The sequence below is a fragment of the Panthera pardus genome, unplaced genomic scaffold, assembly GCF_024362965.1.
Source record: "Panthera pardus isolate Hobbes unplaced genomic scaffold, ASM2436296v1 HiC_scaffold_3, whole genome shotgun sequence".
In the NCBI taxonomy this organism is placed as follows: Eukaryota; Metazoa; Chordata; class Mammalia; order Carnivora; family Felidae; genus Panthera; species Panthera pardus.
This window is the reverse complement of record NW_026526876.1, coordinates 37847260-37870835: the sequence shown is the minus strand read 5'-3', so window position 1 is coordinate 37870835 and position 23576 is coordinate 37847260. Positions and strand designations below refer to the sequence as shown.

The 23576-nt window shown below is 56.9% G+C and overlaps 2 protein-coding genes, 1 long non-coding RNA gene and 1 other non-coding gene across 8 annotated transcripts; 1 reads left to right on the top strand and 3 right to left on the bottom strand.

Moving 5' to 3' along the window:
• Positions 1–282: 282 nt before the first annotated feature.
• On the bottom strand, positions 283–10518 carry ABI3 (ABI family member 3). Of its 2 annotated transcripts, none has more exons than XM_053892359.1 (8): positions 10315–10518; positions 5116–5283; positions 3851–4027; positions 2380–2465; positions 2156–2251; positions 1809–1963; positions 1180–1311; positions 283–797 (listed from the first exon to the last, which is right to left on the bottom strand). In XM_053892359.1, the coding sequence occupies exons 1-8, from the start codon at positions 10429–10431 to the stop codon at positions 634–636; spliced, it is 1095 nt and encodes a 364-aa protein (XP_053748334.1). In that variant the 5' UTR covers positions 10432–10518; the 3' UTR covers positions 283–633. The 2 variants fall into 2 exon arrangements, with proteins under 2 accessions (XP_053748334.1, XP_053748333.1); XM_053892358.1 differs by having other exon boundaries at positions 1809–1966; positions 10315–10516.
• A 1-nt stretch (position 10519) lies between these two features.
• On the top strand, positions 10520–13820 carry GNGT2 (G protein subunit gamma transducin 2). 3 transcript variants are annotated; one of them, XM_019415860.2, is made up of 6 exons: positions 10559–10722; positions 10985–11276; positions 11792–11876; positions 12171–12271; positions 12652–12752; positions 13131–13820. In XM_019415860.2, exons 5-6 carry the CDS (start codon positions 12669–12671, stop codon positions 13254–13256), a joined length of 210 nt encoding a protein of 69 aa, XP_019271405.1. In that variant the 5' UTR covers positions 10559–10722; positions 10985–11276; positions 11792–11876; positions 12171–12271; positions 12652–12668; the 3' UTR covers positions 13257–13820. The 3 variants fall into 3 exon arrangements, with proteins under 3 accessions (XP_019271406.1, XP_019271405.1, XP_019271404.1); XM_019415861.2 differs by lacking the exon at positions 11792–11876 and having other exon boundaries at positions 10520–10607; XM_019415859.2 differs by lacking the exon at positions 11792–11876.
• Positions 13821–16528: 2708 nt separating this feature from the next.
• On the bottom strand, positions 16529–22991 carry LOC109247333 (uncharacterized). 2 transcript variants are annotated; one of them, XR_002071699.2, is made up of 3 exons: positions 21730–22991; positions 17846–17929; positions 16529–17643 (listed from the first exon to the last, which is right to left on the bottom strand). It is a non-coding gene; the product is annotated as an uncharacterized LOC109247333 (long non-coding RNA). The 2 variants fall into 2 exon arrangements; XR_002071698.2 differs by having other exon boundaries at positions 16529–17479.
• Positions 22929–23000, bottom strand: TRNAQ-UUG (transfer RNA glutamine (anticodon UUG)). The gene has a single exon. It is a non-coding gene; the product is annotated as a tRNA-Gln (tRNA).
• Between the last annotated feature and the right edge of the window lie 576 nt (positions 23001–23576).

The window sequence follows — 23576 nt, the reverse complement described above, 5'->3', positions numbered from 1 at the left end:
GGTCTCTCGCGCCGGTGTCCGGAGGGTGAGGGTGAGGCGACCCCTGCTCCCAGAGAGCCCCACGTCAGCGGGGGAATTGGTCCCCACTCTGGGAAGAGCGCCCGGCTCGGGCAGCCCAACCCGAACAGTAACACAGCGAGCAACGGGCCAAAAAAGGAGATTCAGTCAATGCAGAGGGGGCACCAGGGGGCTGGCGTAGGGGCCACCTCACGAGGACGGAAGAGACGGGGACAGACTGCTGCCAGCGGCAGCAGAGTGGGGGCTCAGTAATGAGCAGGAGCCTTTAACTCCCTCCTCTCTGGCCCCCCAGCCCTGCGGGGCAATCACCAGGAGGTCATCAGAGTTTTATTCAAAGTTGGCACTCAGTGCTGCATGGAGGGGTAGGTCTTCTGTGGACAAGATCACCAAAGTCCTTGGCTTCCGGTTCTTTCCTGTCTGCGGCAGGCCTTCGGATACATCCCTTCTCTCCCCAGGACCCCTTCCCACCACCGAAAGGAGGGGGAAGGGGCGGGCACAGCTCACAGGTGGGCAGGCCGGGTCCCGCCTTGACTCTGGAGCTGACTTTGCACTGGAGCTCAAGAGGCTCGCAGCGCAGTGCTCCGGGCGGGCGGGAGCTCAGAAAGCCCCAGGCTGTCAGCAGCTGGGCTCCACGTAGTTCCCTGGGAAGAATCCAGTCCCCTCCGAGCTGACGCCCTCACACCAGCCATCGGAGTAGCGGCGTGTGATGCAGATGACGGTGCCCTTAGAGAAGGAGAGTTCGTTGTCCTTCTGGCGGGTGTATGGGTACAGCGTCACCACTGCAGGGCGGGAGGAGAGGGTGCTGTGAGATGCGCCTCTTGCCTTACCATGGGGGGTGCAGGGGCCCCTGGACGGGATTCCAGGCAACGTCTAGGGGAGGCGGCTGCAGGGAGTGGGATGGGGGCGGGGGGGGGGGAGTGTCTTCTCCAAAACTCTTGGGACCCCTCCCCAGCCGGATTACTATTCAGTGCCGGGCCAGCTGCCTGTCTGTCCAGCTTGGTTCACCACTCCTGGGTGAACGTTCGGTCAGCTCATCAGAAAATAGGGTGTGTGTGTGTGTGTGTGTGTGTGTGTGTGTGTGTGTGTGTGTAGCAGGCTCACACCCTTGAAGATTCTAGAGTATTAGGGGTGGGGGGATCCCTAGTCCCGGGAGTCAGGTACCTTTCTCCAGGTATGCGGCAGGGACCCAGCTAGGCTCCTCTGGCCCGAAGCCTGGTGGAGGCAGATGTGGCAGTCCCAGCTCATGGACGTCCAGGGGTGGAGGAGGGGGCAGGTCCAGGGGCAGCTCTGGTGCTGGGAGGGGAAAGCAGAAAGCCTGCAAATATGCACCGGGAACCCCCTCCACTGGCCCCAGAAAACTTCACTGTTCGGAAGCAAGGCTCCAGGATCTACCCATCGGAGGTCATCTTTCTGCAGCCTTCCACCACCACGGTCCCCCCCACCGGGTCTCTAGAATGCAGTCGGCGCTCAGCAAACACAAAAATACTGAGCAGTGTAGCTCTGCCACTGAGCTGGGTGACCCTGGGGCAAGCGACTTAATTTAACCTGTCAGCCCCGACTGCACCTGTTAAGTCAGAGTGTGAACACCCTCGTAGGGCTGTTAAGGTCAAGCGAGAAAATGGAGGGGGAGCTTGAACACAGAGCCCGGTAGAAAGCAGGCGCTGGGTTGAGGCGAGCCAATTCCAGGCAGAGGGATAGGGGTGGGGTGGGGTGGGGTGTTAGGAGGTGAGAAGAGACCCCCCCCCACCCCGCCCCCGACGGTGGAGCCAGGAGAGAGCGGGGCTCCTTACCCAGCAGGGGCAGGGACACTTCCTCCAGCGGAGGGGGCGGCAGGAAGACTTCCGTGGTGGCCGGTGGAGGAGGTGGAGCCACGGGGCTGGGGAGAGGTGGGGGTGGGGGTGCTGCCTGCTCCTTGGTCGCGGACACCCCACCCACACCTTCGGCGCTGCTGAAGTCCAGAGAAAGCGGGGCTCGGCTAGGTTGGGGGACACCTCCCCTAACAGCATCCCCCAGCTGGCCCCGCCCCTCCAGTCGTTAGCCCCGGGGCCTGTGATGAGAGTCCTCTGGACCCTAGTAGTCCCCCTGACAACCGGTAGGGGGCCCCCTCAACCCCCTCACTTGGACTTGTGGGGCTCACCCTGCAGAGGCCAGGGAAGAGGCAGACGAGGCGGCGGAGAGCTTGCCGTCGGGCACCACAGGGAGCTGCACCGGCTCCGGGATCCGCGGTGGCCTCCTGGCGGCGGAGGGGAGGGGTGCCGTCAGGGGAGCCGGGAAGGCTTCCGGGGCGAGCGGGGGTCGGGTACGGGGAGGAGGAGGGGGGCAGCTGGCGGAGGAGGAAGTTTGAGGATGGCGAGGCCTCACCCCAGGGTGGCGGAGGCGGGCGTCGCAGGCGCCTTGATGCTCTTTCGAGAGAGGGTCCCCGTCCGCGACAGCTGCGTGCTCAGATCCTGCGGGGGGGCGGGGGGGGGGGGAGGAGGGGAGGAGGAAGCAGGGGACAGGGCTGACGTCTATGGGAACCCCTCCCCAGTACCCTCCCTGGTCCCAGAAAGGAAATGAGGGAGAGGCACCGAGAACTGGGAGGGAGAGCGCATTCACAGCAAGTTCCCACTTCCACTTCCCAGCCCCCTCTCCCACCCCCTCACCCCCCCCCCCCCCACCCCCACGCCCGGCTCGCTGTTGCCTGGGCCCCAGGCCTCTAGTCCGGGGCCGCAGGCCCGACGGAAGCCTGAGCAGACGCGGTCTGACGGCCACTTCCTCCACCCAGCCTAGCATCCGCACCTCGCACCTCGCTCCCCAAAGCATCTCCGTGGCCAGCTTGGTGGTCTCTAATTCTGATAGATCCTAACCCGGCAGGCGCGCGCGCGCGGGGCTCAGGAGGTGGGGTGGGGGCGGAGGGGACCATCACACTTAGCAATGTCCCACCCGTCATTTGGATGGGCCTGCAGAGCTGGCTTTGGGCAGCTCAGGACAGAGAGGGGCAGGGCGTTTAAAGTGCACACAGGGCAAGGGCGAGCCCACACGTTACTGGTGGGGTGTCGCCAAGTCCGCGGACCTGGGGATAGCTGCCCTCTGCTGTACTCCGCCAGGCACGAGACAAAAAGGACCCGAGCTGAGGCGCAAAGAAAGAATCGGAGCTGGACAATGAGGAGAGCTCACTGGTGGGGAGGCCTGGTGGCTGGAGGAGGGAGTGCCCTCTCGAGACCCCTTTTGGGGGAGACGGGCCGTTAAGGGTGTTGAGAGGTCCTTTAGATCCAGGGGAGCCTTAAGCTGGCCTGGCATGTTGACGAAATGGACCGTGTGTGTTCTCCCCCCTCCCAGGAGATGAGCTAAGCAGAAAATGTCAGTGGCCGTGCTCCCCTGGCTTCGCAGGTCCCCTCTGAGTGGCCACATCCCTGCCCCTTCCCACCCCCACAGCAGCCCCCGGGGTGAGTGCTCTGCACGGTGACCTCAAACCTCCAGACAGAGGAAGTTGCTGTTCTCTGTGTGTGGCTGGGGAACGATTCTCATGCACGCCCCTGACATCCTCCCTTCCCCTCTTCCCCTTCACACCCACCCAGCCCCCACGGAAGGGGGTTGCTCGGACCCCACCCTCAGCAGACCATCTGGGGACAGGGTTAAAGGCGGCCATGGAGGGAGGGGCCGGGAAGGAGGGGGAGGGGGCTCGGAGAGTAAGGGTCCGTCTAAGGTGATGGCTTCAGAGAGTGAGGGGAGAAAAAGGGCTGCGGGTTGGGACAAGAACATGGTCGTGGAAGAGAACTGGGGGCCCGGGGAGAAGGGAGACACGGAACAGGAGAGGGTGGGTTGTGGGGAAGAGGAGGGGCCCTCTCTCTACCTTGATCCCATGGCCAATGTCATCCAGGCAGCCAAAGTTGAGAGGTCTCCGGTAGTAAGGCGTGAGGGGAGGGAGGCTGTCGGGGGCGATGACTTTCTGGCCAGGGGGCAGCCGCTGGACAGTGGCTAAGGTGCCGATCTCCCTTCGGGCCACCTTCTCCATATGCATACTCACCATCTGCCACGACAGGGGTTGAGGTGACAGAGGGGGGAGGTGGCCTCCGCCCCAGTGCCCTTCCTCTGAAGGGAGGAGGAGGCTAGAGACTTGGGGTGGGGGTGGGGACCATGGGAGGCCGAGAGATCCAGAGAAAGAGTACATTTTCTCCCCCCCCCCAGGCCACGCAGCATTTGGGAAAAGAGTTGCCAGGGGAGGAAGGAGCCACTTTGGAGAGACTTCCTGCTGGAAGAGCATGAGGGTTATTATTAGCTGGAGCAGGATCCAGCGGAAAAGAGAAAACCCGGCATCCCTGCAGATGCTGGGAGGAGACCGGAGCCCCGGGTTGGCTCGGTAGCGGAGGTGGACGGTGTGGCCCACGTGGAGGGGGCGGAGAATCGAGGCTGTATCAGCTGACTCTCTTGGGGGGACGGATAAGTGAATTCGCTTCCTCTTGGAATGTTCTGTGGGGCAACTCACAGCATCCAGAGGGTGGGAACTCCGGTCCGCGGGGGGGGGGGGGGGGGGGGGAGAGGAAAAGACACACCCCGCCGCGAACACGTGGGTGATGGGCAAGCCAGGCTGATGTGCCAGTGGATCTGAGCGTGTTGTTGATGGGGCAATTCCTCCGCCAGGGATCCAGGAAGGAAGGAGGAGGGTGAGTGTGCTAGATGGGCGGGGGGCCACTGTCTCGTGGTGGCATTGTCTTCAGGGCTGAAGACGGCCTTGCCCAGCAAACACTTCGGGTCTAGGACAACTTAGCCCGTTACCACCCCGGGGTCGAGATGCAAACAAGGCCCCTCTTCCTCTTTCTTGTCCTGTACGGCCAACCGGGGTTGGTCAGGCCTGCTGCCTACGGCGCCGGCGAGAATTCAGAGCAGGAAAAGGCTCTGCCTTCAAGGAGTTCCTAGTCTGGGAGGGCGGCAAGGCCCAGCACGGAGACATAACCAGAGAGGAGGAGGCTCAAAATGCTTGGGAAGCGCCAGGCTTCTGTGGTGGAGGAAGGCATTTGGAGGAAGGCGAGAAAAAACATTCGCCAGAGGAAGTGGCCGAGCAGGGTGGGGCTGAAGAATGGGGGGCCGGTGCAAGAGGCCCTCCGAAACGCCCCTTACCTGGCCCAGCGTGTTCACACGGGCTTCGACCTGCCGCAGGGAGGCCGCCTGTAGGTCCAGCATCCGCAGAGTGTGTCCGGCCAGGTTGCCTACTTGATAGGCCACACTGGCCAGAGCCTGGGTGGTGAAGGCCATGGTCTCCTCCAGCGCCCTCCGCTTGTCTGTGGCCTGAAACACACACGGCCCCGGTCTGAGGCCAGCCCAAGGATTCCGCTGGATCCTTGGCTGGGCGGGTAGGGTGGGAGAGGGTGGAGGGAATGTGGGGGCTGAACTGGGAGAAAGCGGGAACGCTGGAGGTTTGCCGTGGTTTCCGTAAGAATGATGGTGTAGGAAGAGGGGCTCGGGGACATTAGGGGAGCGAACGTGCAGCCCTGAGGAATGGGTGCAAGGGGAGGGAAAGATATCCCTCCTGGAAGAGACGGGCTGAAGATGGACCCCACCACCTCCTGAGGACCTTTGGGGATAAAGGGGGAAATGGAGAAAGGAAAGGGGAGGCTAGTACTGGCTGGAAGAGACGGTCTCAAACTTAAGAAGCAACCAACTGACATCAGGCCCCACCCCAGACCTTCCTTTCTTTCTTTTTGAAAGAGAGAGAGAGACAGAATGTGAGAGACAGGGAGGGGCAGAGAGAGAGGGAGACGCAGAATCCGAAGCAGCCTCCAGGCTCCGAGCTGTCAGCCCAGAGCCCGACGCGGGGCTCGAACCCACAAACCGTGAGATCATGACCTGAGCCGAAGTGGGAAGCTTAACCGACTGAGCCACCCGGGTGCCCCAATCCCAGCCGTTCTAACCAGAAGCCCTGGAAATGCGGTCAATGAGTCTGTGCCTTTAAAAGCTCCCCAGGTGACTCTCGGGTTTCTTGTTTTTCTCCAGTCCGCGGGGTGGTGTTTGGGAACCAGTGACCTAGTCCATTTTATAGACAAGGAAACTGAGGCCCAGAGACGAGTGACTTCATTCATTCATTCCCTCAGAGTATTGGGAACAATACACTGATAATCCGGTAAATCTAGACTTCCAACCATGGCCTATATAGAGCCCCACAGGGTGGGCTCTGCTTTTCTGTCCCCCCTCATCCCTTGCCACCCCCTCTCACGCACCGCCCCCCTCCATGCACATTGGCCATTAGGTTCCTGTTCCTGATCAAGCTAAGATTGTTTCTACCTCAGGGCCTTTGCACTTACTGTACTTATTTCCAGGACCCTTGTTGTTAAGTCTCAGCTCCTTAGAGACATATTTTGTTACCACCTTAAGATTCTCCTAGCCTATTTCTGTATTGGCTCTCTTCCCTGTTTCCCCTGTAGCCTTTTCCTCATAGCACCTAGCACTGTCAGAAATGATTGATCTATTTACTTTATTACCTGGCTCCCCCTCCCATCCGCCCTCCCATACACTAACACGTAAGCACGGTGAAGGCAGAGAGCCTGTCTGTTTTATTCTGTACCCTACCCCGGAATAGTGCCCAACGCACAGACGAGATTTAATAAATACGCGTTTGTGAGTTAAGTAATGAATTGTGACCCCAAACACTTTCTGGGCATCTCCTTAGTGCATGGCAGGCGCTGTGCCAGGTGCTGGCCGGAGTCATACTGACAGTCAGCCGTGGAACGGTGGGCAGGGAATGGCCGAAGACAGAAGAGGGTTTTGCTTGTTTGTTTGTTTGTTTTGTCTTGCTTGTTTTGTTTTGTTTTCAGTGCCCAGTCAGACCACGGGCACTGGAGCAAAACTTCTCTGGTTACTTGGTTCCCCACGCAGCTTCCTCATCTCAGGTCAGATCATGACACTGCTGTGATTTAGCCTGTCCCCCTCTCTAGGGGGTAGGGGTGAGTCCAGGGCAAGTCTGGGCCAGGCCCGAGCACTGACGGACAAGGCTGCACCATGCTGCCCCCTTGCTAAAGGCCCTTGCGTGCTCCTCAGGGCCCGACGGCGGAGAGAAGGCGTAGAACCCATTAGAGCAGGACGCCTCCGGGGTGGCCTGAGCCAGGCTGGAGTCAAAGGGCAGGCCCAGATCCTTGTGGGCGGCCCTTCCCTGCCTTTCTGTTCCAGCAGCTAGATACTCATTTGCCCAGAGTTTATACCTCATCAGCGTATGTAACCAAGAGCCTTGAAAAGGCGAAGAAATCAACCTGAAATCAACCTGGGGTGTTTAAACCAGAAAGGATAGCAGGTCTAGTTTCTAGTTCAAGACCTTTCTTTAACAGGTGAGGACACAAAGGCCCAGAATGGGGCAATGACGACTCCTCCTTGGTCCCCACCCAGATTCCTCCCCCCCAGGTCCCCTGCTAGGACCGATGTGTGGAACGGTTAGCCCAGATAGCACAGTGTCTGCTTGGGCCCAGCTCTGGGAGGCTGGGGCCTGGATACCTGCTGACCCCTGGTTTGGGCTTGGCCCACAGTCGGGCCTGGAGGTACGCAGGTGTGAGATCCACCTTCATGGCCCGCTGCTTATTCATGATGCAAATTACCTTGTCTGTAAACTCAGTGGACTCTGACCGAGAACTCTGCAGTTGACCCCAGCCTGCCCTCCCCCATTCCCCACGGGTTTCCTGACACCTGGTTGGGGCCTTGGGGCTGAGGGAGGGGGCGGTGGGGAGGCCCGAGGGCATGGGAACCAGGCCTGGTTTAAGAGCACTTCTGAGGGGCGCCTGGGTGGCGCAGTCGGTTAAGCGTCCGACTTCAGCCAGGTCACGATCTCGCGGTCTGTGGGTTCGAGCCCCGCGTTGGGCTCTGGGCTGATGGCTCGGAGCCTGGAGCCTGTTTCTGATTCTGTGTCTCCCTCTCTCTCTGCCCCTCCCCTGTTCATGCTCTGTCTCTCTCTGTCCCAAAAATAAAATTTAAAAAAGTTGGAAAAAAAAAAAAAAGAGCACTTCTGAGGGGCGCCTGGGTGGCTCAGTCGGTTGAGCGTCCGACTTCAGCTCAGGTCACGATCTCGCGGTCCGTGAGTTCGAGCCCCGCGTCAGGCTCTGGGCTGATGGCTCGGAGCCTGGAGCCTGCTTCCAATTCTGTGTCTCCCTCTCTCTCGGCCCCTCCCCCGTTCATGCTCTGTCTCTCTCTGTCTCAAAAATAAATAAATGTTAAAAAAAAAAAAAGAGCAGTTCTGAGAAGTTGCCCAAGCCCCTCATAGGCATTTGCTCCCCAGACGGAGATGCTCAAAGAGGCCGGGTAAGGTAACCGAGGTCAACTAGTTAGTGAAGGAAGCAGGGGTCCGGGGTCTCTGACCTGGGTCAGGGCTCTCGATGCCCTCGGTATTTTTACAAGGGCCGCTTCACCTCGCTGGAATTGACTTTCATTATCTGCCTGTGCCTTTCATCGTTCCGATGAATGATGATGATGGCAGCAATGGTAATCGTTTCCATTTATCACCCCCCGCCCCCACTAAGGGCCAGGTGCCAGGCTACCTGCTTTGACCATGATCACAACTGAACCCGTGTGACCTTCCCGAAGAAAGGGGTGAGAATCAGAGGGTATCTTGCCACGGGTCCTGCCTCTGGTAGGCGGCGGAGTTAGAAACCGGACTCAGGTCGGGGCGCCTGGGTGGCTCAGGCGGTTGAGCGCCCAACTTCAGCTCAGGGCATGATCTCGAGGTTGGTGAGTTCGAGCCCCGCGTCGGGCTCTGTGCTGACGGCTCAGAGCCTGGAGCCTGCTTCGGATTCTGTGTCTCCCTCGCTCTCTGCCCCTCCCCCCACTCATGCCCTGTGTCTCTCTGTCTCTCAAAAATGAATAAACACTAAAAAAAGAAAAGAAAAAAATTGGGACTCGGGTCTCGGTGACCCCTAAATCCCCTGTGCGCGTGGTGAATAGAAACGAGAACCCATCTGAAAGGGCCTGGGGGTGCACAGAGGCCACGGACAGAACTCCTTCTGCCCTCGTCCAGAAGAGAATGCCCTCCAGCACCACGAGAACCCGGCTGCCTTCCGAGCCACACGGTCCGTGTCCTCCACAAACGGGTCACTCAACATCTCCGCAAACCGATTATTTCTCAGGGTCGCACATTCACCTAGAGGTTTGGGGATGGGCTCTGGAGTCAGAGTTCTGGGTTCGCATCCGGATTCGGCCACCGGCTTGGAGACCTCGGGAAAGCGAGCTCGGCTTTCTGAGGCTCAGCCTCCTGGCTGTAAAGTGAGAGCCCCTCTCCCCTCTCAGGACGGGGGGGTGAGGACCCACAGAGGCCATGCGGGCCACATGCCTGCGCAAAGGAAGGGTGCAGAGCGTTTTAACTGCTATTATCATTGACCCTCTTTAATCTGCCATTTTCCCCCAAGCACTTGCTACTTTCATTTTTTTTTTTTTTTTCCAACACTTCGACCCCGCCGGGAGGTCCCCGGGCCTTCCAGTGCGAATGAGCTGGCTTTGCCTCATAGGGCATGTCAGGGAAGGGGAAAGGGGGAAAGGAGAGAGCCCGGTTTCAGAAGTCGGGAGGCCGAGGCCGAGCTCTGTCACATCCGAGCTGTGTGACCCTGGACAAATCACCTTGCCTCCCTGAGCTGCTGGCTCTTCACCTACGAAAGAGGAATGACGCTACTTGTCTCATAAGGTGCTTACGAGCATTAATGAAAACACAGAGGTGCTCAGTCATTGCCAAGTTTCCCTCGGCCCTCTTCCCTCGATCCACGAATCTACGTTGAGGGTCTTGGAACAACTATACAATGTAAGGAACTGTTCTAAAACGCCACGATGGTCGTCTTTTGCTGGGAGACGGCTCCCAGCCATCACGTTGTCCTTCCCCTGCCTCTGCGTCAGACCCCGTCTCTTTAACCCAGCCTGGTCTTGAGGTCTGTCTCCTCTCACTCAGATACCGGGGAGAGGCTTCTCTCCCCGGTCTCTCTCAAGTTCACTGTTTGGAGAGTTCTGAGGTCTCACCTGGAGACAGCCTGCGAAAGGAAGGACGACGGCAGCATTTGCATGTGGACGCGGCTTTGGGCCTCTGGGTGCGAGCGGGACCCAGGAAGGAGACGAGTGGCCTGTCCCGGGGCGTCTCTGAGGCTCCCGGAGAGAGGAGGGACCTGGGGGGGGGGGTGGGCATGGGCTGGGTAGCACAGCACCAGGGCTGAAGTTTCGGGGGCCTGGAAAGAAGCCGGGGCCTGGGGTGGAGTATTTCCCAGCCGGGGCCCAGGACGCACCAGCACCTGTCAGAATGGCTCCCGTGGTCCTGCCTTGGAGTTGGGCTCCGGGCCCCTCGGGGCCTGTGCCCCGTCTGCCTACCTGCACGTAGTTGTCCACGCAGTAATCGGCGACACGCAGCAGGGCGCTGTGGTTGCCCCGCAGGGCCTCCCGGCCCGTGGGGATCTCAAGTTCCTGCAGTTGCTGTAGCTCGGCCATGGCCCCCCAGCCTCTGGCTGGCTCCCCTGGGAGCCGGCCGGTTTTGCGCCTCACCCTGTGCTTGATTGGTCGCTCTCCCTTCCCCCCCCCCCCCCCCACCGCTTTTGGTTTCCTCTGCGTGAGAGACCCAAACCTGCTTGCAAAGGGCAGGCGGGCTCATTCCGGGACAAGAGGAAGTGAGTCCCTGTTCCCTGGGCCTGAGACTCTCTGCCCCCTGCCCAGAGGAAGGGGGAAGCCAGGGGCCCCTCTGGGAGCCCAGCCCCCCAATCCCTCCCAGCAGAGGAAGCCAAGGTCGGGGCGCTGTGATTGCTCCCTGGGCCTGGAGAGGAAACTGCTAGGCGGGTGGGGGGTGGGGGTGGGGTGGGAGACGGAGGAGGAAGGGGGCTGGCCTGCTCTGGGGGGATTGGGGAGTGGAGGTGGATTTTCCACTCATGGAAGGGGAGGAAAGGGCAGAGGGTGGGGGTTTCCTTGGGAAGCTCAGGGATGAGTCACCAAGGGCCTGGGGAGTGGAGGGTGGTGAGGCTATGGAGACCAGTCGCGCTGGGGGCCGTAGGGTGTTGAGCAACAGTGGAACACAGCCAGCACAAGAGGAGTCGGCTCAGACACGGGGAAGACACAGCCAGAGGCCCCCTGAGCACCGTTCCCAAGCCTCTGAAGGCTTATGTGTGAAGGAGACCTGGGGCCCATGCCCTGTGCCTGATGGAGGTAAGACGAGATGACGTGGGAGGGACTCCGATTAGACAACAGGAAGGAGTTGGCTTTGAGAAGCACCAGGTGTAAGATCCAGATTAGCCTGTGGATTTCAGGAAGCATCGGCGGACAGAGCAGCGAGCTGGTCTCAAGAGGTGCGTGCTTTCCATCCTGCGTGGACAGGGTGGTTGGACTGGAGGCCTGCAGGGCCCTGGCCTGCCCTTAAATTCTTAGCACTCGCAGCTGGGGGTGGGGCTCGGCATCTGGAGCCGGTGGGGGGGGTAGTCAGGGTGGACTCCAGCCTCCTCCCAGCCCCTTCCAGCGTCCCTTGTGTCAACCCAGAGGGAGGAGAAGAAGAGGATCCCTTACTGGCCATATTGGTGTCTCCGGCATCTGCTTCTCGACAGGGTCCCTTTGTCGTGGGACAGGTGTTGGCCTGAGCCGGAGCTCAGGATCTACGAAACAGCATAGCCCTTAGGTGGTTCAGGAAGGAGGCCGAGAGAAATATCGGGATGTGGGCCCCGTGCTCAGCGATTGGAGAGGGAGACCCGCACTCAGGGCTCAGAGGGACACGTGAAGGCCAAGAAGCACGGACCCGGACGTTAGAGGTGGCCGTGGCCCCAAGTGCTGGCAGGCACAGCCTCCTAAGTGAGGAGTCTGTTGTTTGCAGTAAGCAAAGGAAGGACTGGACGAGCTGCAAGGAACTTGTGAGGTGTCATCGCAGGGCTCCAGGGGGAGACACCACCGTTTCTTGGGTGAGGGACGTTAGGAGCTGGTCTAGGACTTGCTTCACCGAGAGGAAAAGGCTCAGAGGAGGCTCAGAGGGAGGGGAGGGGAGGGCTTGGGAGAGAAGACACGGGGAGGGGAGTGTGTTGGGCCGGAGGGTGAGGACTGGCTGTAAGCCAGGAGGGTCACTAAGGGACCAGGGTCGGTGCACGGGGCAGGGTATCTGCTCCAGGGGCAGTGAGGGCTTGGAGGCTCAGGCCAGTGGATGGGCTTAGAACCCTGAGCCCCTGATCAGCTTAGGCATCAGAGGTTTTGGCTTCCAGACCATCTGCTTTATCTGAAGACTTCCAGCTGATAAGCGGGGGAAGCTCAAACACCGTCTTGTCTGAGTCGGGGACTTGAAGTGCACATTCTTTCCGGGCAGGTGAGAGGGGCTGAGGTTGCGCTGGGCTGGGCTTTAGTCTTAGAATTATTCAAGTGAGGCACCTGGCAGGCCTTCCCGATGACCCTGTCGTGATGGTGCTGATTGTAGCAACTATCGTCATCATAATAAATGCGTTTACGATTCATTATGCGCCAGCCAGAGTGTTAAAAATATTTGAGATGCGTTTATTTTCCTAGGACGCGCAAAAATCATACAAGGAGGGGGGGGTACCATCATTATACCCATTTTGCAGATGGGGAGGGGGTGGGAGGGAGTCTAGGGTGTGAATACGCAGGGCCTGAGGTGAGGGGCAGGGCAGGGCAGGGAAGAGGGCTCACGGGGACCGCGATCCCAGCTGCGAAATCCTTTCCGGGACCCAGGTGTCCCGGGGGGCAGGATGGCCCAGGAGCTCAGCGAGAAGGACCTGTTGAAGATGAACGTTGAACAGCTCAAGAAGGAAGTGAAGAACACAAGAGTTCCGGTAAGCCTCGTCTTCCCTCCCCTGCCCCTCTTCTCTTCTCCACCACAGCCCGGTCCTTTCGGAGCCGGGACCCCAGGAAGAAGGGACAGACGGTGGGGTGGATGGTGCAGGAGAGGTAGGACGCAGAGGGAGGCTGGGGGTCAGCCCCATGGGGGTGGCCAGGAGCAAGGCCCGCGGCCTGGCGGGCCTCCCCAGCTCCGGCCAGCGCCCCTCGGAGGCAAGAACTCACCCCCCCCCCAGCCCCTGCCTGTCCCTTTGGTCTTTTTCCTCTGCAGCCTCTGTCCCCACCCTGCCCAGGACCTGTTTTCTTGGACCGAGCGAATCATGGATCCCGACAGACAAACAAGGGCTCTAGGGCCACACTTTGTTTCCTCACAGATTTCCAAGACGGGAAAGGAAATCAAGGATTTTGTGGAGGCTGAAGCAGGAAATGACCCTCTTCTCAAAGGCGTCCCCGAGGACAAGAATCCCTTCAAGGAGAAAGGGGGTTGTGTGATAAGCTGACGGCCCTGGGGCCCCCTTGCCCTGAACGTCCGTCCCTCCTCAGCCCCACTCTCCACCAGGACGCGAGTGTCCCCGGACGCCCAGGGAGCCAGGCAGTTTTCACCGTCTCTGGGCCACAGCATGAGTAAAGACACCTGGCCGTGCACTTGGGGGTCCGTTCCCCAACCCCTTCGACTCTCCCCTCCTCCACCTGCTGGGTCACTGCTGGTCCCGCCTGGAGACCCTCTGAGGAGAGCCTCCTTGGCTCAGCAGCTGGCACCTTGTGCGGTGGGGGTCTGAAGAGCGTGCGACACCCTGAGACCCGAGACGGGAATCCTTAGAGACATTTACTCCTCCACAGGGCCGTCCTGTCTTCCCCTCTACTGTTTTCCGCAAACCGGCATTCCTATTCAGAGTAGTTTGGGTTGACGGCCAGAGTAGGGGGTGGGGGGGGGGGGGTCCTTCTTCTCTGTCGTGTGTCCGATCCCTTGGTCCTCCCCCTAGTCACTTTAGATCGCCCCAGAAGGGCTTGAGGACAAAAAGAGCTTGGCAACTCATGATGTCATGATTTCTTTCATATTCCTTTTTTTATGTTTACTTATTTATTTATTTTGGAAAGAGAGAGAACAAGCAAGGGAGGGGCAGAGAGACAGAGACAGAGACCCAGAATCCGAAGCAGGCTCCAGGCCCCGAGCTGTCAGCCCAGAGCCCGATGCGGGGCTCGAACTCACGAACCTGTGAGATCACGGCCGGAGCGCAAAGTCGAACACTTAACCGACTTGAGCCACCCAGGCGCCCCTGTAGTTGAGATTCTTGAGTGTCTCTTCCGTGCTGGGCACGAGGGGGGAAGAATGACGACGCTCACGTGGCTCCTATTTTCACGGAGTTTAGCGGAGAAGGTGTGCAATTAGGTGCACCTGAGCGGGAGGGGACGTCAAGGGGTCAAGGGCGGTGTAGGGAGGAGCACAGCGCAGACACTCAGGACTGTGGGCAAGGTCAGCGTGAACTGTTGCGGGCCGGTGGGCAGCAGGGCGGAACCGGGCAGACAGAGGCCCAAGAGGGAGAAGGGGGTCAAGCCTTCAAGAACCTTCTGCGAGCGCAGTCAAGAACTTTGTTCTTCACTCTCATTGCAGCAGAAGGCCTGCGAAGGCATTAAGCAGCCAAGGGACAGGAACTGACTCGCAGAAGGGAGGCTGGACCCCACGAAGGAGGATGCTGATTCCTGGGCCTTGTTAGCAAGGAGATTACGGTCTTAGGGAGCCACAGGCGGACTCACGTGATACAGGGCGCTCAGTGCAACGTGTGGGGGCAGCGGGGGGGATGGATGAGGGGACCCAGAGGAGGACAGCCTAATCCAGCTGAATGAGTGAGTTGCATCCTGGGAGGGAAAACAAGGAAAGGCCTCTAGAAGGAGGTGATAGCCTCATGATGTCATGGTTTATTTCATATTCTTTTTTTTTTTTTTATGTCTATTTATTTATTTTGGAGAGAGAGAACAAGCAAGGGAGGGGCAGAGAGAGAGAGAGAGAGAGACAGAGACAGAGACACAGAATCCGAAGCAGGGTCCAGGGGGGAACAAGAGAGGGGCCTAGAGCTTTGGAGTTCACGGCTAGAGATGTGGGCTTGGAGGTGAGCAGAGGGGTCTTGGTGTAACCCACCTTCGTCTGCCGGGAGCGGGTTGGCGGGTGTTTGCAGTTAGAAGAAAACGTGTTTGGCAAGATTGAAGGCGGGAAAGCACGGAGACAGAGAGACAATGAAGGAGATGATCACTGGATCCGGGGCGTTGGCCGTCGTAGGTCTAGAGCGGGGAGATGGGGGTGAGGAGTTCTTTGGGTAAGATAAGGTTTTCAGGTCCTGACACCTCGCTGAGTGGTGGCCGAGGGAGAGGGAGCTGTCGAGGAGGACGAGTTCCTGGCTTGGGAGACGACCAGATATGACCGGTCACCCACGGGAAAACAAACCCAGCGTAACACAGTGATCCCGCTGGGGCTGCCCGCTCTCTTAGCACCCAGGGCCTGCTGGTGAGGTCATGGCCGCTGGTCAGAATCCGGGACCTCCTGGGAAGGGTCCACTGCTTTCCCCAGGCCATCCTGAAAATTCCCTCCCGACCCCACCTCGCCATTCTGCGATTCAGCCTTGAATAAATTGAGCCACTCGCAACATATCCGGCCTGGGAGAAGGAAAAGAGGGACGAGAAAGGGCAAAGACGTAAATACGAGAATTCTTGGTGTTTTTTTTTTTAATTTTTTAAAAATGTTTACTTGTTTTGAGAGGGAGAGAGAAAGCTCGAGCACGAGGCGGGGGGAGGGGCCGGGGAGGGGGTGGGTAGAGAATCCCAAACAGACTCTGCACCGTCAGCGCGGAGCCCGATGTGGGGCCTGAACCCACACCTTGAACCCAACCAACCGTGAGAGCACGACTTGAGTCGAAACAAGAGTCAGACGCTTAACCGGCTGAGCCACCCAGGAGCCCCAAGAACTCTTCTTTTTTTAAGGCGGGGGGGGGGAGGGTGAACACTCCAGAAGGTTCTAGCGGTAGGAAAGGAAAAGCAGGTAGGGGCTACGGCGATAGGGCCACAGGCCCTGTGGCTGTGGCTGCCTTCTCCCACCCGCCCGGTCCTTGCTCTGCTACCGCCAGGCGGAATCTCACTGATTGGCGTCTTCGGTCGAGGGGGTGACTCTAACCGTTATTCCTGGGGCGTCTGAACCCCGGACGGGGCTCTGCACAAAGTAGCAGCTTCTCCTGCGCACCTGCTCTCAGGGCACACTGCCCAGGTGCCCCGGGTGTGCTCTTGGCTCCTCCCACACCTGTCCGGTCCACCCCGAGGTGTGGGGGCAACCAGAAGATCCCTAAGCCATCCGCTCCGAGCCCCCCTCCTGTCTGTTTTCCCTGTGCCAGAAGGGGCCTCAAAGGGCCGAGGAGTTATCAGCCTCAAAGGAATTATTAGTTGGTGCCCTGGTGGCCGCATTCCTTCCCCGCATGCCCAAACCTTCACGAGGTCAGCGATGAGCATGATGATGAGCTGGGGGGGGGGAGGCCTGGGTGTCATCTAAGCCCCCCCGTCCCCGCCTCAGTCCCGTAGATCCGGGGGGTTCACACCCATGAGAGAAAAGCCCCGTGCGTCGTGACTGGTTCACTTCAGAGCGCAAGCAGCCGTCTTGTGACCGCCCCTCGTCTTTGCCAAGTGTCTCCCAGCTGGCACCAAGCCCGGGCTTCGCCGGACCCCTCCTTCGCTTTATAAAGCCGGCAGGGTCCAGAGGACGGACAGACGGACACACGGTGAGATCAGCAAATCCTGAGAGCATTCGCCCCTTGCCTGAGATTTACAGAACACTTGCACAGGTGGTACAGAAGGTTCCCGTGTCCCCCTCCCCCAGCTTCGCCTGATGTTAGCATCTTCCAGAGCCACGGCACGTGCAACACAGCCTCTATTCCTGCCTCTCTGGCTGCTTTGTTTCATGAGCCCCCGTCGGCCCAGGGGTCCCCCCGTCTGTGGGGTTATAAAGAGCCTCTTCTGCAGGGGCGGCCTTCTGGTAAATCTCATGCCACTTGAACTCAGTCTAAGTGGACCAACTACACGGCCCTCCCCAGATACCGTTGTCTTCAGTCCCTCCATTGGGCTCTAAGACCTTGATCATCGGACCAGAACCTTGATTGCTCCCCAGGAATCAGAGAGGAAGGAGTTTCCTTTCCCTGCTGATTTTTGGGCCACTCTGAGAAGGGCGGTTCCCAGAGAAAGGGGAACCACGGGGATCCAGGTACGCAGACCTGCTCAGGACCCGAATTGGGGGATCGGAGTAAGAACGGAGAGGAGGTGATGAATTGGAATGATACTCGGGAGGTAACGTTTTCAGGGCTTGGAGGTCGCTCGACTCCCAGCAGGACGGCAAGGTAACTTTCACGGATGACCTCAAGTTTCTTTCTGGGATGACTGAGCGAGCGAATGGTGGTGTCACCAGTGGGAACGCCCTTCTCCCCAAATGATTCTAGGTGATTCCCCTCGGCTTCTCCTCCCTCCCCTCGTACCCTGTTGAGAACCACTGGGAGGTGGCGGCTGATTCTATGGAAAGAGGAGGTGAGTCCGTGCGGGATGGCTGCGTGGGGCAGGATGGGAAGAGGCCAACGATGGAGCTTGGAGAACATCAGCGACTCAGGAGGAGGAAGGGCCATGAAAAGGACCAAGAAGGGAAGGCCAAGGTGCGAGGAGGCCAAGCACAGAGCGGGCCACTGAAGTTCTGATGACCCTGAGCAGTAAAATGACACCAAGTCAAGAAAAGGGAGGCAGAGAGGGACTCGGACTCCTGATTTCCTGCTCAACGAATGTCAAGCTGAAGAATTCTTAAATTCTCTGTCTTCTTCCTTCCATAGTCCACGTTCACCAGAGACTCCCAGGGTGGGATCCCCAGGCCTTAGAAGCAGGGGGGGTGGGGTGGGGAGCAGAGTTTAACATAGGGTTCAAAATAGCACCCTCACCGTCCTCCTCCCTGTCCTCCTCCTCCTCCACCATCTTTGAGGTTAGAAGCTGGGGGAGGGGAGGTGACTCTGAAGTCGTTTCTCAGCATCCCCTGGGCCCCTCTGGCTTTGCTATTCCCTGGTTGGATTTCACTGACCTTTGTGTCCACATTTACTCCCCGGCCTGTTCCTTTTCATGTTATACTCTTGTCCTCAGTGTCTCCGCTCAGCTTTCAAGCACCCTGAGGGCAGAAGTCAAGTCTTTGCCTTTTGTATTCCCGGCACCCTGAGCATCGCAGGCACACAACAATGGGTGTTAAATGACCGCGTGTGTCCCGGCATTTATAGACTTTCTGGGGGCCAGGCATTGTGAGAAGCGTTGGAGACACATCATGCCACGTGTAAACCAATAGCCAAAGACAGTAATAAACCGATCGCCCTGGGAATCTAGCACAAGGGGGAGGCCAGGCTAGGCACAGGCCTGGCTTCCCTGGTGGCCCTGGTCTCTGCCCGCTCCTGGTCCCTCTGGTCAAGGACAACATACTACAGTCACTACCTTCTGAAAAACGCTGCCTCTGGGGGCCCTTCGTGGGAATAAAATCCTTGCAAAGGGCTCCTCAGACTGTCGGAGGAGAGAGAGGCTCCGAGAAGGAAATGGGGAGAGGCTCTCAGAAAATCTGGAAGGACAGAGGGGTCTGGGGCGGGGCTGGGGAGCTAGTGTTTTACTAAGCATAGGTTAAGAGCCATTAGTGAGTTGTGAAATCAAGACCCACTTTTAGAAACCTTCCCACACCTCCAGGTGACAAAGACCTTCGAACGCGCCGGGGAGACTACCACGCATGAGAAGCTCAGAATTTCTCAAGCCTGTTCTGTGGATGAACAGCTCAAATTGTTAGAAACTTCTTCCTCTTGTCCCTCTAACTTCCACCCGCACGTTCTCGTTCTCCGCCTCTGTTGCTACCCTCCAAGTTTTGTTTTCCTCCCCATATAAGCCTGTGTTCTTTGCTCAAGGATCTGAGCTTCCGGAATCCTCACTATTCTGATAGTCTTTCTAGCAGTTACTATTATAGAGCCTGTCTTGGCTCAGAAGCAGAGAAAAGGGCTTTTGCTTACTATTTTACTAGTTCTTGCCACACTGCTATGCAAAAGGCACCGTCGTCCCTTTTCCTTTACAAGTGAGGCTCCGAATCTTTTTTCCCAGATAATTGACACGTAATCGACATCTATGATTGTGTCCGTTTAAGGTGTACAACATCATGATTTGTTATCATTATGGATTGTGAGATGGCTACCTCAGTAAGCTTCATTGACACATCCATCACCTCACAGAGTTACAACTTCAGAGGATTTGAAATGCTTACGAAAATGCACTCAGCCAGTTAGTGGCAGGGGGAAATTCATCAATGTCTTCATGCAATGCCTAGAATTGAACCTGATCCTCTGAATGCCCTTGGGCTGGCTCAGTGGGAAGGATCGCTCTCGTGACTCCCCAAGCTCCCAGTCTGTGGACAAACTTTGGTATTTTTATTTATTTTCAATTTTTTTAACGTTTATTTATTATTGAGAGACAGAGAGACAGAGCATGAGCATGGGGTGGGGGGTGGGGGCAGAGAGAGGAGGAGACGGAATCGGAAGCAGGCTCCAGGCTCTGAGCTGTCAGCCGGCCCAGAGCCCGATGCGGGGCTCGAATCCACAAACCGAGAGATCATGACCCAAGCCGAAGTCTGACGCTTAACGGACTGAGCCACCCAGGCGCCCCTGTGGGCAAACTCTTGATCTCAGATTCCTCATCCGTGACCAGGGCAGAAACACGTCTCTAGATAAGTACTTTTTTGACTTTTTTTTTTTTTAAGTTTGTTTATTTAGTGTGTGTGAGAGTGAAAGTTAGCAGGGGAGGGGCAGAGAGAGAGGGAGAGAATCCCAAGCAGGTGCCATGCTGTGAGCCCAGATCCCCACGCGGGGTTTGAGCTCGCGAACCATGAACTCATAACCTGAGCCGAAATCAAGAGTCAGACACTTTAACCTACTGAGCCACCCAGGTACCCCCTTTTTTTTTTTTTTGACTTTTTAAATGTCAAAATACAATACACATTCAGAATGATGAATAACTTATTGTGCATTTTAACAGATTTTTGTAGCGAACAGGCTGTGTAACCTCCGCCCAGGACAAGAAATAGAATAATACCAGTACCAGGGCACCTGGCTGACTCAGCTGGTAGAGCGTGTGACTCTTAATCTTGGGATCATAAGTTCAAGCCCCACACCGGGCATAGAGATTACTTAAAATAATAAAATAATAATAATAATACCAATAGCCCCAGAAGACTGTTGCTGGCCCCTTTTCAATCATGGCCCTCTCTCTTCCCCAGGGGTATCCTCACTTACGGGGGAATTTTTGCTTTGCTTAATCGTTTTCCCATCTAAGTTTGCAACTCTAAACGATATATGGTAGTTGTGTTTTACCTGTTTAGCACCTTTTTTTAATGGAGTCCTACATGACTTATTCTTTTAGATCGGCCTTCTTTCGCTCCATACTTTTTTTTTTTTTTTAAGACTCATCCGTTTTGTTGCTGGATAATATTCCATTGTACGGCCTGTCAATTACTTACCCATTCTACTGCCGGACATTTGCGTTCTTTCCAATTTTTTGCTATCATGTTGCCCAAACGCTCTTATACACGTTTCCAAGTACGCAAACGCGCCCATTTCGGTGGAGGTTATGTCCAAGACTGAAATTGCTCGATCACAGGATATTGGAGTATCTTCAGTGTCAGTAGCTAATGCCAAGTTAGTTTCTACCAGTTTACATTTCTCTGAGGGTTCACATTCCCTATCCTTACTAATATTCAGCATTGTCATTCGGGTGAGTGCGTAATGGTATCTCGTGGAGCTTTTAATCTGCATTTTCCTGATGATTAATGATGCTTTGCAGCTTTTCATATATATATATATATATATATATATATATATATATATTAGTATTTTGTTATTTTTTCATATATTTTTCATATATATATTAGTGAAATTTTTTTTGGAAATTTTATATGAAAATTTTTTCATATATATATTAGTGAAAATTTTTTTCATATATTTTTCATATATATGTATATATATATATATATATATGTATGTTGTTACTTTTTTTAAGATTTTATTTTTAAGTAATCTCTACACCCAACTTGGGGCTCCAGCTCACAACCCCAAGGTCAAGAGTTACATGCTTTACCGACTGAGCCAGCCAGGAGGCCCTATAACAGTTATTTTGGCTTTCCTTTTTTTTTTGTTTTTATTTATTTTTGAAGGAGAGAGAGAGAGAGACAGAGAGACAGGGCATGAGAGGGGGAGGAGCAGAGAGAGAGGGAGACACAGAATCTGAAGCAGGCTCCAGGCTCTGAGCTGTCAGCACAGAGCCCGACGCGGGGCTCGAACCCACGAACCGTGAGACCACGATCTGAGCCGAAGTCGGACACTTTACCAACTGAGCCACCCAGGTGCCCCTGGCTTTCCTTTTTTTGTGATGTGCCAGTTCAAGTATTTTGCTATTTTTCTATTAGGTTGTTTGTGTTTCTTCTTACCGATTTTTTTAAATTTTAATTTTATGGCCTTATTATGACAAGTTCTTTAAATAATTTAGATACAATTTCCTTGCCAGTTATGTATCACAAAGAGTCATACATGAGGGGGTCCTACAAGATCTCTTCTTATCCTGTGCTTTACCTTTTCAATTTCTTATTGGGGTCTTTTGACAGGGAGAACATAGAGCATCATATTAATATGGTGACATATATTAAGCTTTTAGAAATATTTGTGTCTTAAGAGGACTTTCCCTACCCTAAGGTTATGAAGATAGTCTTTGTTCTCTTCCAAAAGCTTTACTGCTTTTCCTCTCCCGTTAAGGTCTATGAGTCACCTGGAATGTATTGATGTGTCTAGTGTAAGTTGGGAGGAATTTGATTTCATTATTTTTCCATGTGGACGCCCAATTCCCCCGGAATCATTTATTGAAACGTAGATTCTTTTCCCTGCTGCTCTGTTGTCCTACCTTTGTCTTGAATCACTTGTCCAAGTACGTGTGGGGCTGTATCTGGGCCCTTTATTCTGTTCCACTGGGATGCTTGTCTCTCCTGCACCTGTACCACGCTATCTGAATTCCTAGTTTATAGTTGATGATAGTAAGTTTTAATATCTGGTAGAGTAAGCCCTCCCACCTCTCATACCTAGATATTTTTGAGGCCGGGATCGCTCATACACACAAATCCATTCAAACGTTTATGCAGTGTGCGGGAGGGGTGGGGAGGAGAGGTGCTCAGGGCCGCGAGCAGGGCAAGGATCCTCTGTTTCCATGGCACCCTCCCAAGGGGCGGCCGCGGACAGCCACAGTGCCAATCACCCTGTAGGGAGATCACAAATGCGTCATTGGGCTCCGTCGTCTCTCATCCCAGAGGGCCACGCAGCTCTCAAAACCCAGATACAATTCGAAGCAGACAACACTCCAGGCGCGTCTCTTCCCTTCCATCCCGGAGGCACACCCTTTGCTGCAAATCCCGCGCGTCTGGCCGGCGCCCAAAATACCGATCCCGGACAGATTCGCCAATAGACGTGCTCAGTCCTGTTGGTTGAGGTTCTAACCGTCTGAGGGCGAAACACCCCATCCATATGGGGAGAAACCGCCGGCGGAGATCCTCTGACCCGCTGGCACGGCCTGATGAGCAAACACGGACAACTTCACTGCCTGAGTAACAGACAACCAATCAGACCCGCTTCACTCTGTGACCGACTCCCAGGCGGACTGGCCCCAAACACACACCCTACTTCCCAGCCCGTTACTGCTTCCCGCGTCCCTCGCCACCGCCCGGCATTTCATTCCAGGTTTACAAAGCAGTGATTGAGCGCACACTGCACATTAGCCGATAGGAAGAAGGATTCCCAGCAGCTTTGGCTGGGGGGTGGGGGTGGGGTGTCCCCCTAGACCCACAGGTTGCCGCCCGAAGCAGGCTCCCAGGGTCCCTCGGGTTTCCCCGCCGTCCCCTCCAGGGTAAAGTCACATTCGGTCAACCACCACCACTTTTCCGCCCAGACTCTGACGCATGCGCACTGCGACCCTCAGGCCGGCAGTGAAACGAGAGGGGGAGGGACCCTAAACCGCGATCCCCTAGGTCACGGGGGTAGCGACCCCGCCCGAGGTGGCCGCCGCCGCCAGCAGTCCTCAAAACAGAAATTGCAAAACCAAAAGGTTTGGTGAGGTCCCACCGAGATTTGAACTCGGATCGCTGGATTCAAAGTCCAGAGTGCTAACCATTACACCATGGGACCTGCTGGCTGCTTTAGGCGGCCGGGAGGCTTCTCAAGCCACATGGCGCGCGGAGCTGCCTGCCGGGAAGGACGGCGGACGCCCGCTTCTCCCGGCCTGGGCGCTGGGCTCCGGGCCCGAGACCGCTCGGGTGGGCGGAAGCGGACCAGCAAGGGCTTCCGCGGCCCCCGACGTTGCGAGTCCCGCGGTGTCATCTCTTGCCGCCGCTCTTCCTGCTCCTCGGCTCTCCTCCGGGGGTCCTGACGTGCGCCCCCGGGAAGCCGGAAGAACGGCGGGCTGGGGGGCGGAGAAGGCGGAGCGGGGCGGCTTCGGCCCCTGCCCCGAGCGGAAAGCCTGGCGCACGCTGCCTGGGCTGCGGGCTTGTTTATTTATTTATTTCCACGGGGCGCCCTCTGCCCGGGCCACGGTGGCCAAGCGGGGAGGGAAGCGGCCCGGCACGGGGCGGGACGGCGGTTCAAAGCCCGGGCGCGCACGCGAGCCCGGGGTTCCTACCGGAACTCGGGGGCGACGGCGGAACCCGGGATCAGGCGCTTCCGCGTCCTGCTCGGCGGGACCCCCGTGGGGGCAGCGGTAGTTCC

Coding starts and splice junctions, on each gene's coding strand:
- ABI3 (XM_053892358.1), bottom strand. CDS start 10,431: ATGGCCGAGCTACAGCAACTGCAGGAACTTGAGATCCCCACGGGCCGG. Junction 5,284..10,314: donor GCGTGGACAACTACGTGCAG/GTAGGCAGACGG, acceptor TGTGTGTTTCAG/GCCACAGACAAGCGGAGGGC. Junction 1,967..2,155: donor TCTTCCCTGGCCTCTGCAGG/GTGAGCCCCACA, acceptor TCTGGACTTCAG/CAGCGCCGAAGGTGTGGGTG.
- GNGT2 (XM_019415861.2), top strand. CDS start 12,669: ATGGCCCAGGAGCTCAGCGAGAAGGACCTGTTGAAGATGAACGTTGAA. Junction 12,753..13,130: donor TGAAGAACACAAGAGTTCCG/GTAAGCCTCGTC, acceptor GTTTCCTCACAG/ATTTCCAAGACGGGAAAGGA.